The sequence below is a fragment of the Aptenodytes patagonicus genome, chromosome 7 (genome assembly GCF_965638725.1).
Source record: "Aptenodytes patagonicus chromosome 7, bAptPat1.pri.cur, whole genome shotgun sequence".
Taxonomy (NCBI): Eukaryota; Metazoa; Chordata; class Aves; order Sphenisciformes; family Spheniscidae; genus Aptenodytes; species Aptenodytes patagonicus.
The window spans coordinates 68,979,946-68,992,281 of record NC_134955.1 but is presented as its reverse complement, the minus strand read 5'-3'; the positions used below and the strand labels follow the sequence as shown (position 1 = coordinate 68,992,281).

At 43.9% G+C, this 12,336-nt stretch overlaps 1 protein-coding gene across 13 annotated transcripts in view; it reads left to right on the top strand.

Moving 5' to 3' along the window:
* Positions 1–12,336, top strand: part of KTN1 (kinectin 1) — a 79,397-nt gene that overhangs the window by 61,544 nt on the left and 5,517 nt on the right. For 6 of the 13 annotated variants that reach the window (XM_076345703.1, XM_076345699.1, XM_076345700.1 and 3 more), the window contains 10 exons: positions 770–856; positions 2,701–2,790; positions 3,907–3,987; positions 4,452–4,541; positions 4,631–4,723; positions 6,070–6,141; positions 6,596–6,679; positions 6,878–6,961; positions 9,332–9,415; positions 11,312–11,404. In XM_076345703.1, the coding sequence (XP_076201818.1) occupies positions 770–856; positions 2,701–2,790; positions 3,907–3,987; positions 4,452–4,541; positions 4,631–4,723; positions 6,070–6,141; positions 6,596–6,679; positions 6,878–6,961; positions 9,332–9,415; positions 11,312–11,404 (858 nt within the window). The remainder of the gene's footprint in view (positions 1–769; positions 857–2,700; positions 2,791–3,906; positions 3,988–4,451; positions 4,542–4,630; positions 4,724–6,069; positions 6,142–6,595; positions 6,680–6,877; positions 6,962–9,331; positions 9,416–11,311; positions 11,405–12,336) is intronic. The other 7 variants (XM_076345706.1, XM_076345705.1, XM_076345701.1 and 4 more) reach the window with 3 other exon arrangements.

The following is a 12,336-nucleotide window of genomic DNA, read 5'->3' as shown; positions in this document are numbered from 1 at the left end:
AGAGCTCTCAGCCTCCTGACTGAGCTTGCATGTTGACGTCTTGTGGAGTACATGTTTGATGACCTCGCCAAGAAAGATGCAGGAGTGCAGCATGGCACGGTGGTGTTTCCATGCGGATCTGGGGTGTGCTCGCCACTGGTGAAATCCCAAAATCTCCCAGGAGGGCGCTGGTGAGCAAAGCAGTTTTCTTTGGGCACAGTGGAGAGAGCTGCGTGGGTAAATGCTGTGAACCAAGGCCCTGAGCTTTGTGTTTCTAAGATCAGCCCTGGCGTAGTAGGTTTGGGCTGAGGCGTAAGGATCTACGCAGCTAGATCTGGCTGCAAGATCGGGGCATAAATGTGTACACCTCTATGTATACTCGGGTCCATGCTGGGTTCTGCAACGCGACATGCCTAACACTGTTGTGTAATCTGTGGTTTGGTGTCTGTGTTCCTCACTACTTTTGAAAACTTCCCTCTTTCTTCTTACAAGTGCAGTCAAAGTGTGGGGTCGCTGTAGCGATACGCTCTGCAGTAACACTTGGATCAGTTTTGGACGTGGGGGCAGGTTGGGCAGAAATTGGCATTTTTTTTCCCCCTTTTCATTCAAACTCTTTGAACATCACACTTGTTTTTGCTAGTGTACGTCATCTTACCCGGCAAAATCATCTTGCAGTTACCAGCATTTAAATGCAAATGGTGGAATGTAATGCAAAATATATCTCTGAAGTAAAAGCGGAAACAGTTTGAATATTGGCTGAACTGAAATCATTCTTTCTAAAAATGATTAGGACCTTCGGGAGAAAAACTGGAAAGCAATGGAAGCATTGGCATCAACTGAAAAATTGCTGCAGGACAAAGTGAACAAGACTGCCAAGGTTGTAATGTTAACTGCTAGAAACAATGCGTTAAGCTAGAAGCAGATCTGCAGCTGGTTTTTTAAATGAAATGGAGGCATTTAACTTTTACTGCAATTTAAATATAGTCTGTTCTGAATGATCATTCATATACTCTCACCTCTGCTTCTTCCTGTTGTCTTTTAGGTTTCTTTATTTTTTTTTAATCCTTAATTTGTGGGCATGCTGATTTTTTGATTTGTTTGCATAATTGTTAGAGCTGTCGTGAATCGTCTCTTTTCTTTGTGGGGAGCTCTAGAATAAAAACTATGCTGGTGAGCCACCTGCTTTCCGTCTACTGGGCTTTTGCTGGGCTTGAATAAATTTATTGGACACATGAAGAACTAGGACTAAATTATTACTTAAAAACCTGGGAACTTCTCAGGAAAACAGTGTCACCACAGCTGTGAATTTCCTCCTTGAAAGCATATGAAGCTCGACAGGTCCCGTCGGGGCCAATGTTCAAAATGATACGGGGTGTGACTTGCTCTGAAAGGAGTTTGCATTTGCTATGAGCCTGATTTGGTGTTAACTGTGGCCATGCGCGTTTCAAAAAAAGCATCAAAGTAACTTTAAAAACACAAGTCGGGTAGCTAGAAGCAGAGGAGCTCTGGTTTGGGATTGTGCGTCTGTTTTGGAGATGTCTCCACTCTTTGCTCAGCCCCGCGTTCAGAGAAGTTGTGTACCTGCTTTTGCTGTGTGCTAACGCTTGCCTGCTTTCTCTTGCAGTCGGAAGACTTCATCAAACAGCCATTTGCCACTTCTCGGTGGTTCCTAAATCGCTGAAAACTAACACACTTAGTACAACTTCACAACCTAATGTCTCCTGTCTGTTTCTGTCTCTGAATCTCACCTACTAATGCCACCGATCTCTTGCAGCAGAGGAACTCAGAGCAGCAAGACGCAGTAACACTGATGTCAAAGAAAAAAACCCAAACCCAAGTATTAGCGAAGGATTTTTGCTGAAAGCTGCTTTCTGCGCAGGAGTTCAGGCTTTCTGCATTTAAACTTGTACGGGAGCCTGAGTGTCGTATGGCGAAATTAAACCAATTTGCGACAAGCACAGCAAGCAAATGTCCTGTGGCTGCTCCGCTTTTCATGTTAAATAAATGGAACGATGGATCTGTGGTGCCCTTTGCTCTGTGTATTTATATTTGCAGAGCAATGACAAAGAAAACCTGGAGATTGTCACACAGCTCTAATAATTATTTCCCATTGCATCCAAGCTTGGGGAGGAGGATGTAAGGGTCTCCCTCTTGAGTACTTCAAAGTAATATTTAGAAGATGCAGTCTTTTGCTTTCTTGGCCTGGTTCAAATGTGCATTAACACAAAGTTTCCTTTTGACTTTAATTCTCTGTTTTTGATGCTGTGATGTTGATTTATGGTGGTTTTTTTTCCCCGCTAAAATTATTTAAAATACGTATGGATTTTTTTAAACATTGTTGATTGACCAAAGTTCTTGTTTTTTGAGATCGCTCAACTTGAGTGGCAGGGTTGGTGTGATCTGTGGATGCAGTTACTCAGCACAGTGTAGTTTGTGTTGTGAACAAGTGAATGATGGTGTAATTTCTGTACGAAGAGGCTAGATTGGAGGAGAACTTAATGAAAATAAAAGCTTAAAAGCACAAACAAATGTGAAGGCTGAATTCTGAAGCAATTCAGTGTCAATTTTTGAAGCAGTTTACTGGCAATTTTAGAGACTATAGAGCCTTTCTCACTTAAATGACTTTCTGGGTTAAGTAAGTTACTCTAGGCGTAGAACAGGCTACTGCCAGGTCTGTGGAGCGTGTTGCCTGATTTCACGTGAGCTCTTCTCTTGGTTTAGGAGAAGCAGCAGTATTTGGAAGCTGCCGAGGTGGAGACGCGCGAACTACTCCAGAAGCTGTTCCCTAAAGTCTCGCTTCCTTCTAATGTGGTAAGAGAAGTGGCTCTTCCTACCCTGCTGCTGGGGGTCAGGGAGCTCTGGTCCTGCTGTGCTGGGCAGTCTGGAGCGCTTCCCCACGGTCCCCTCTGCCCCAGGGCTTTTGCGGTGGGACGTGAGTGTCTTCTGCTGGCAATACCCGTCCTTGCCAGCAGCAAAGAGGCAAAGCTGCAGATAATGCTTCAAGAAAAGTGTTAAAACAAAGAAGTTATCGTTATCTTGTGTGTTTAACTGCCCCAACATCTGTTTCATCTGTGTGTGTTATCTTGTGTCTAACCGAGATAGTAAATCTTCAGGGGCGGATAAGGTCTGCTGTGTGTTTGCTCACTGTCTGGCACGATGGGGATCCATCTTCCCCGGCGGCTGTGCAGATAACAGCCCACCCCACTTTCCAGAGGGGCTGCGCTGCCTCGGTGCCAGTTCATACAATTCAGGAGGGTTTGTTTTGTTCCCAAAGTTCCTTTTGAAAACCACCCATTTCCAATTTCATATTCGTGGCGGCTTTCAGTTGTTTTCAAGGGAAGTGCGCTGGCTTCGTGTGGTTTAGATTGTGTGAATGATGTGAAGTGAGGCTGGAAAACTGGGGTCTGCGTTTCATTTGTAACATCTAGAAGTTTAGAATAGTCATACTTAAAAGTATTCTTAAATGTGCTAAAGTTAGTCTCCTGATGAACTAGAAATAGTCTTTAAACAGGCTGTTTCTGTAAGGCTTCAGTCTTCCTAGCGTGGTCCCTAGAATTACGTGGCAAGCGTCTGCTTTTAACTGCTCAGGGATTTTGGAAAAGATGCCCTTAAGTCTTCAAATACTTCTTGTAGAGCCCCAGCGCTTGCCGGGAGATCTCTGTCACCCAGTTGTATTTCAGCACTTCCAAGCCCCCGTGAACTGTGTCTCGCTCGTAACCTCGTGCTCCTGGATTGCTGCCCGCCGACTGTCAGCTCTGCTCGGCTTTGTGTGGTACTAGCTGAACGACTGCTGTCAGCCTGTGTGTTAGCTCCGGGGAATTAGGGGACTGAAACACTGCTCCGTAAGCCTGCAGCTGGGATGCAGATGTCCTGAAGGTAGATTTATTGAGGTTATTCTCAGCTTTAACAGAATGCTTTTCCCAACAGAGCCATAGTGAATGGATATGTGGGTTTGAAAAGATGGCTAAAGAGTACTTGAGAGAGGCTTCAGGATCTGAAGATGTCAAGGTAGGCACAAACAGTGGACAACTTCCTTGTGTGTGGCATAGTGTATTTTTTCCAGTATAAATCTTGTAAATTGTGCTCTGGATTGTGAAGTTCAAACTGGCAAACAGGTGACAAAAATTTTTATAGATAATTTGCATCTTGTAAATCAGAAGTGAATTTGCATCTTCGAAAAGCACCTTGTGGAGTTGTGCAAATGTTCATGAAATCCAAAATCCTTGTTCCCCTTTTTCAAGTAACTGGGTTTTCTTCAGGCGACACAGAATTACGGCAGTAACTCATATAAAGTTTGTGATTGAGTATTGAGAGTTGTAGGTGAACATGGCACTTGCTGTTGTCTTCGCATGGGTTGGAAAGAAAGGCCTGCCAATGTGAATGATGCTAGCTTGCTTCTTGAAATAAGATAAATAACAGAACTCAAATCCATCAGCTGAGATGTGACTCTTCTGATCCCTTTTCTTTGCCAGGTGATGGAGCAGAAGTTGAAGGAGGCCGAGGAAATGCACGTACTGCTGCAACTGGAGTGCGAGAAATACAAATCGGTTCTGGCAGAGACGGTAAGCAGGATGCCTGGTCGCCTGTGCCTTGTGTTGTTGCAAGCTGCCTTTCTTCAGCTGTAAGCTTTCAAACCCCGCTCTCTTCTTAGGAGGGGATTTTGCAAAGGCTACAGAGGAGTGTGGAAGAGGAAGAAAGCAAATGGAAGATAAAAGTTGAAGAATCACAGAAGGAACTTAAACAGGTATTTCTGAAGATCTGGTTTTTGCGGCAGCCAGGCAGCTTCTGCTTGAAGTTGCAGAGGGTGTTCAAGCGCTGTGAAGGCAGGTGTAGAACAGCCCTGGCTGCCTGGTTTGTGTGCGTGACCAGTGGATGACAAAGGTGAAGTCTGCAACCAGTATAATAGGAATGATCCCTCCTTATAACAGTAGGATTTTTGGTGCTCTGATACTTAGTTTCATGCTAAGAGTGACTTTCACTTTTTGAGGAAAATCTTTCCATTTAAAAAACTAAAGTGGAGGAATTGTTGGTGTCTTTAGATTTGTGTGGCTATTCCCGTTGCCATCTTTAGAGTAGCAAGAACAAACAAACAGCGCGGGTATAAGGTCTTTGACCATTATGGCAAGTCTGTGTCACAGTCCTTTGCGGGTAATGCAGGAGGCAGCCAAATAGCACGTAGTAATATTAATGCTGATGGGATAGGAAGCCAAAGATTCAGGAATGTACACGTGTCCCATTAATGTGCCCAGGAGCATATATTTTTTCTGATCCTGGCAACTCGGACTGTATTTCTGTTAAGCATCTGTTTTTCTCAAAGTCCATTTGTGAACAGATACTTAAATTTCAGCACAAAAAGTCTGTATCATATAATCATAATTTTTTGGAAGCTGTTAAAATAGTGCTTAATCCATTATGGTCAACTAATTACACTTGAAATTGCCTGCAAAGCTTTCCTTTTTTAGGAAGGCTCTGTTGCTAGCAAGAGTGGTAAGAACAAAGCCTTTTATGTTTTTTTTTTTTTCCTAATCTAGAGTTAAAGTAGGTCAAACTGGTTTTTTTTGAAAGAAATTATTTCTAAAGTACTTCTGCTTAGTAAATTTGAGCGCTGGAGTATGAGCCTGGAGCACACAGATAGTTGATTTATAAACATCTTGTTTGAGGGGCTTGTAAAAGGCTGTCAGATCTTGAACTATAGATGTGCTACCATCTGCTGCACTTATGCAGCCTTTAAGGCTAAATATGCTGGGTTTGGCTACATATAATACATGGATGGAGACAGTCTTCCCTGTCTAGGAAAGACATATTTCCCTTGCCATGGCTAATGGACAACTGGCTTAGTCCTTATTTTCCAAATCTTTCAGGCATGTAGGCTCTTAACTATCAGAGAACTTATGTTGGGAGAAGGTGGGAAAGGTGTTATAATGGAGACTCAGTATATTGAATTATTTGAGTGAACATCTTATTTTATTCAGTCGCTGTGATTTCATCCTTAATATTTTTAAATCGTAGAAGCAAGCTTGTGTCTGTATGGAGAGTTTGTCTTAGACCACCCCAACTAAACGATACATTTATCTTTCTCGAAAACCGCAGATGCGTTCTTCGGTCGTTTCTTTGGAGCACGAGGTAGAGAGGTTAAAGGAAGAAATCAAAGAAGTTGAAACTGTACGTGCAGGTGTTTTTTCTTTGAAGCTTTCTGTTACTTAAAATGTGATTTAGGCTCATGCTGTAAGTCTGAACTTCTAGGACTTCTCTCCTGCAAGTGGTGCAGCCTGTGCTGCAGTTCAAACTGAATCTTTTGGCCGGTGTTTTTAAGAAGGAGAGAAGCTGGGTTCTGGAAGTTGTCCTGGTTTTTATTTCTGTACTCACCCACTGGGGCTCTTCGCTTGTGAGACTGAGCAGTTTACTGCTTGATGATGATCTTGGGCTTAATTCTTTTTCCTGTTATTTTTTTGAAATATAACAGTTTAAATCTGTGCTGTGTGATCACTGGATTTGAAATGCTCTCTAAATGTCATGGAGTATTTGATAGAAATTTATAGCTAATAATAAACCAGGAAAATGATACTGCAAGAAAACACTGAAAACATCTGTTTTAACTCTGTTTTTCTGTTTCTAGCTCAAAAAAGAGAGAGAACATTTGGAAAGTGAACTAGAAAAGGCAGAAATAGAACGATCTACTTATGTTTCAGAAGTCAGAGAGGTAAACATTATTGACCAAACTGTTCTTTTTCTTTTGTTCGGTTACCAGTTGGCTGGCAAATTAATCTAATGCTTAGCCCCCGTGGCTGAGGAGTTTATATACTTGTGACCTTAGGGTAGAGCGACACACTAATAACTGAGCAGAAGAAAAGTGGGCATCCTAAGGAGACAAATCCTAAAACTCTAAACTTCATTTCAGCTCAAAGATCTGTTGACTGAATTGCAGAAAAAACTTGATGATTCATATTCTGAAGCAGTAAGACAGAATGAAGAGTTAAATTTGGTAAGAAGCTCGTTCTCCGCTGGGCACAAACTAGGCTCCCAGCGTACTTATGAAGCGGAGGCTTATTTCAAATCCTGTCTGTTCTGCTAACCTCTTCAGCTTGATATTTTTATCCATTGCAATCATTTATGTAGTCTGACTTTTACAATTTGTCTCTTTCTCCGCTCCTAACAATAGCATGTCTGGTTCTTAATACTTTTTCCAAAGTCTGTAAGACTTTCATTCCTGAAACTTCTTGAGAATCAATGTTTTACAGTATAGACATACGCAACAGCAAATATAATGTCCTTGGAGCAACAAAAGTTCTGTTCTCATCGGTTTAATTTGAGAATTATTCTCCGGTTGTTTTTTTCCAAAGCTTTTGAGGATGCAGCTGTGGTATCTGTGCTCTGACTGTGCGGAGTCTTTTCCATCCTCCTCTGTATGTACAGAAATTGGCCAAAACGAATGTTAGATGAATTCAGAGTATCCAGCCATTCAGCAGCTGGCATCCTGATGTGGCTGAATAGCTGTTCTGGCTTGGTGCATGCGCTGTGTTACCGCGTGTTTGGCTAGCAATGCTATCCAGCCCATAACGCTCCTATACCAGGTTTTCTCAAGAAGGAGTTGGATTAACTGAGGCCAGACCTATAGACCCAAAGATGCATGGTTTTCCAGTTTGAGTCCTTTCACTTCTCACTCATTTCAGTGATGTGTTTTTAAGGCTGCAGGAGCAGGCAGATCCTTCCTCCGCTTGTGTTTGAATAGTGCTTTCTTGCTCTTGAGCCAGAATCCGGGGAAGGTTGTCCCTGTCACCACGTCTAGGTTTTAGAGTAGTTGATGGGACAACCTGTCACTGCAGGCTGAGCTGCTCATCTCACCAGGGTACTGCCACTAATGTAACTGGATTAAAATAGTTGATTTAAAAAACCCAAACCCACAATAACAATCTGCTGAAGTTTAATAGTATGCTTGGCAAGTCTAGGACAGCATTGATTAGCATCCTGCCTCAGCAACCAAAGCCTCTTGTTTTGAAAGCAAGGGAAATGGGAATTGAATGCATATTTTACAGTTAATCAGTAAACGCCAACTTCTTGAATGTAAGAGGCAACAATCTATTATGTCTGTAACAACAAAAGCTTAAAAAGCTGAGCTCCCTGCTAGGGCAGCTTGACTCTGCAATCTGATGATGCTGTGCTGGTAGGAGCGTGAGGAGGTGGTAAACAACTACCTTCATGCAAATGGCTCAGGAATGCTGTCCAGTGTATATGAGTTTTTCGCAGTAGGCAGGAGGCTGAGGAATGTACATGATGGGATTTCAAAATGCGTTTCCCACTAATTTATAAGGTGAGCAAGGAGAGAAGCTGAAACTGCAGAGGAGCTCAACAGTGCTTCCCCAGAATGTAGAAAACCAGCATCCGCCAGTCCAGATGCTCCAAAGGGGGGAAACCTTCCAAGGGTGTGAGAAATATAACGCGTAGGTTTGCAATCGGTGAGAATTCAGGGCTCTGAGTAGCCTATTGTTCACTTCTTTAATCCCCTGCTGGCTCCCGAGAAGATTGACGGCAGGAGTAGTGAACGCTAGCACAGTGCACTTCAGAGGCACAAATCCAACAAAATTGGCACTCGAGCTTCTTGTTAGCACTCCTCTTTGAGGCTCAAGCCTTGAGTGCTGTGGCTGGTTCTGTATGCTGTGTTGAAGAGCAATTGAAATATTCTTTAAAAAATGTTTATATCCTTTGGAAGGCTGTAGTTTAAGGGCAGCCAGTACACTGTATTCATCCCTCTTGACTGAAATAATTTCACTTTTTTTGGATTGAATCTAAACACAATCGACAACTTAATATACCCCTGTCAGTGATTCATGCCTTAATGTGACATTAACAGACTGGTTAAGTCAACATAGTTGTAGTAAGTGGTGCTTTATTAAGATGACAAGTAGAGCTTTTTAGTTTACTTCAGCAGTAAAGTGACTGTTTACCCTGAATTAGGAAGATGACAGTCTACATTTTTGCATATTTGCTGTGAATTAAGCTGAAGTCTGGGCTGACTGGTGATAAGAGTGCTGGAGAGGCTTATGTACTTTCAGTATTGCTAATATTCCTACTGGCAATACAGTTTAAAAGTCGAAACCACTTGTAATCAAGCTGATGCCAACCATGTCTTTTCTTCTGTAGTTTCCATTCTTTACATTTATCTTTACAGATGGAGTCTCTCTTCCTTGACTGTCTTTGTAAACCTCATCGTACATGTTGACTAATCCAGTGTGTGCAATAATTGTTAATAATCTTACTCCCTCTGCAGTCAGTCTGCACTGGGTTAATCTATAGGGCAGACGGATAAAATCTGCGTGTGTGAGGGAAACTGATTTTCTTTGTCACTATTTTGCAGCTGAAGACGCAGCTAAACGAAACACTATCAAAACTCAAAGTTGATCAAAACGAGAGACAGAAGGTAGCTGGTGACTTGCCCAAGGTAAGCAGAGACCTTTAACAGTTGCAGATCTAAATGTTATTGAAACCCTCAAGATCTGTAGTTTTGCAGTGCTGGAAAACGTGGTGATTTGAGTGGCTTGAGCAGACTGCCTGCCTGGTGGGGTGTCTTACTCCACTCGCTGGTTCCTCAGGCGACTGGGACTGTGGGTGTAAGAGGTCATGCAAGATACCTGCATGTCTGTTGAAATGATAAAAATGCACCTAGCAGCTCTGTTTATTTATCCTTCTTGAAAGAGTCTCATGTTCATGATGATTTTATGCCAATGGGAACAAGTGGTGATTTGACAAATAATTCTTTATTTAAAGAAACCCAGCCTAACAAAAAGCCCATCCCACAGCCCTACACCCCCACCACAGCCTGAAGCTTTTAAATCCAGTCTCAAATGGTAGTGGTTACAAGTTGGTTTACAAGCCACCTTGCCCGTTCTCGTGTGGTTACAAATCAGCTGTAACCCAGCAGACCGCAAATCTTTGAAGTTAGCTCTACGCAAGCTCGATGAGACAAGCGGGTGGGTTACTGCTGCTCTTCCTCAATGGCTGCTCTTGCAAGATAGATTGGAGTGGGAAATCTTTAGGCATGAGAGGTCTAAGCGCTGTCTGTCACCCCAGAAACAAACCTCTCGTGGGAGAATTGATAAATGGAGATGAGAATAGCCTGCAGAGTGGCTGAGCTCTGGCTCCAGACTGTGTAACACCTTGTTCCTTCTGTGGTGCTGCTTTCTCAGCCATGAGCGTAACATGAGACTGGGAAGTAATACATAAGTCTTAAAGGTTGCTAGTGCTTTGGGCTCAACAGCAGCTGTATCTTCTACAGCTCTCCTGTCTCTTGGGTTACCCTAAGGCCTGTCAGTGGTGGACCAGGGGGCTGGTTGACAGGGTCAGCCGTGGTCTTGGTGCCCTGGCAATGTGCCTGCTCGTGGAAGCTGGGCTCTTGTCACAGGGGACAGCCTGAAGTAGGTTTAGTGAAACATTAAGCACCTTTGTGCCATCTCACAAATATCTGGGGGTGAGAGGAGGGCACGAAGCAAAGTATGGAGGATGGACAGTGAGCCTGTCCTTAAGGAACGTGAGAATAACTGCACAGGGGTTGGAAGAGGGATAGCACTTGGCTTGTGATGGGGAGGCAGAGGAAGGAGGCAAAGCAAGGGCCAGACTGGCAAGCTGGGAGGGGATCTATCCCGCAGCTCTTAGAGGTGATTCCATAAGGCTGGACTGTGTCCATCAGAAGCAAAGGCTGTGGAGCTAGGTAGCTCAGCAGGGAAAGGTGACAGAAAGAGGGGAGGGAAGATGCCCAGTAAGGAAGTCGGGCTGCGTCCTTGCAGGGCTGGAGTGGGGAGAGCTGTTGGTGAGGCAGGTCTTGTCCTGGGACCAGGGACAGATGATCACAAAAGCACTGCTAGGAGGTGAGAAGACAAAGGAGGCCTGCTGCAATAAGGTGTTTAAAACATTTTGCTCGGCACAATTATATTGGATGTTGGCATACGAAGTGAGCTGTGCCGATGTCCCCTGGTTTGTGGTGTACGTTCTATATAAATGCAGATCTATGATTCGGCTTTTGGAGGACCTGCCTGTGCTGTTACTCTTACACAAAAAATTTGCTGCACCATTTTTACCTGATAACTTGACACGAGACTATTTAAAGCTTCCCTGTCGAATTGCTTTCAAAAGCAGGCAGGCTGACATGCAACATGCTGATTGCGAGGAGACACGTCAATCTTGGGAAATGTGTTGGTCCCCTGAGCGAATCTGGCATAAAACAGATTTCCTCCTGAACAGTGGCTTCCTGTGTCTCTAGTGCTCTTGGAGAGATGGGGGTTTGCTTCTCAGCCTCTGCTAATTGTTGTGCCTCCCCTGTTCTTGTTTTTCTCCCCTACAGGCCCAGGAGTCTTTGGCATCTCTTGAGAGAGAAATTGGAAAAGTTGTTGGGGATGCCGATGTTATTGAAAACAGCGATGTTTGCACAGAGTCGGTGAGTGTTTCTTTTCAGCCCATGCTCAGGGGCAATGCGAATCTCATGCTAAATGTGAACTTTGGGAAGTGAGGTCCAGCAAAGCAACAGGACGTGTTCTGCTGATGGTAAATTAAGGCTTGGTGAAACTTCCTGTCCTACAGCTTGTCAGGGTGGTGTCCTGGAGCTGTATCCCAAGGATGCTGACATCTTTCTAAGCGTTGGGAGTTCTGCTGTCAGCTGGATCATGACCTCTTTCCCATAGCTCAAATTTGTAGGGAGGAAGGGGAGAGATTCTGGACATGAGATTTGGGCTTTCAAACGGCTGTTGGTTTAGTTTGGGCAAAAGTGGGAAGAGTCTAGGGAAGATCCCCAGACTTGTCCTTTCAAGAAGGGAGGCTAAAAATAAATCTGCTGATTACTAAATGAGCTTAAAATATTAACTGTTGGGTCGACACTTGCTGACATCTGTAATGCCAAAGAAAGAAGGCAGTCTTGCATGCCCTGTAACACCAAGGCAGACAATGTCTCTTACCAGAACATTGACCCTTCTGGTCCTCTGGAAGAGCCTGTGCTTAGCCCCTGGTAGGTGCCCAAATTCAACTTCAGCTGGTCCTGCCTCCTGGAAATCTGTGCTGACCTAGAAGTGGTCCAGCAGCAAAATCTTACTAGCCTGAGCTTCAGTAAGCAACAGACTTGAGTGCTGCCTTGTGCTGTGGGTGGGCAGCTCTCCAGATTGATGGTGTTTTTATATCCTCCAGTAAAGGCATTGCAGTTGCAGGGTCTGGAATTGGGTGGAGCCTGTCTGTCTGGCCTGTTTTCACGCTTGCAGGTGACTTGCCTGAGCCTGTGGGTTACTGTTCGCACGGTTGATTGCTGAACTGCTTGTGTAGCTGGTACTCCGAGTGCTGGCCCTAAAAAGACACCACCTGCACAAGTGGTTGAGTCGTGGC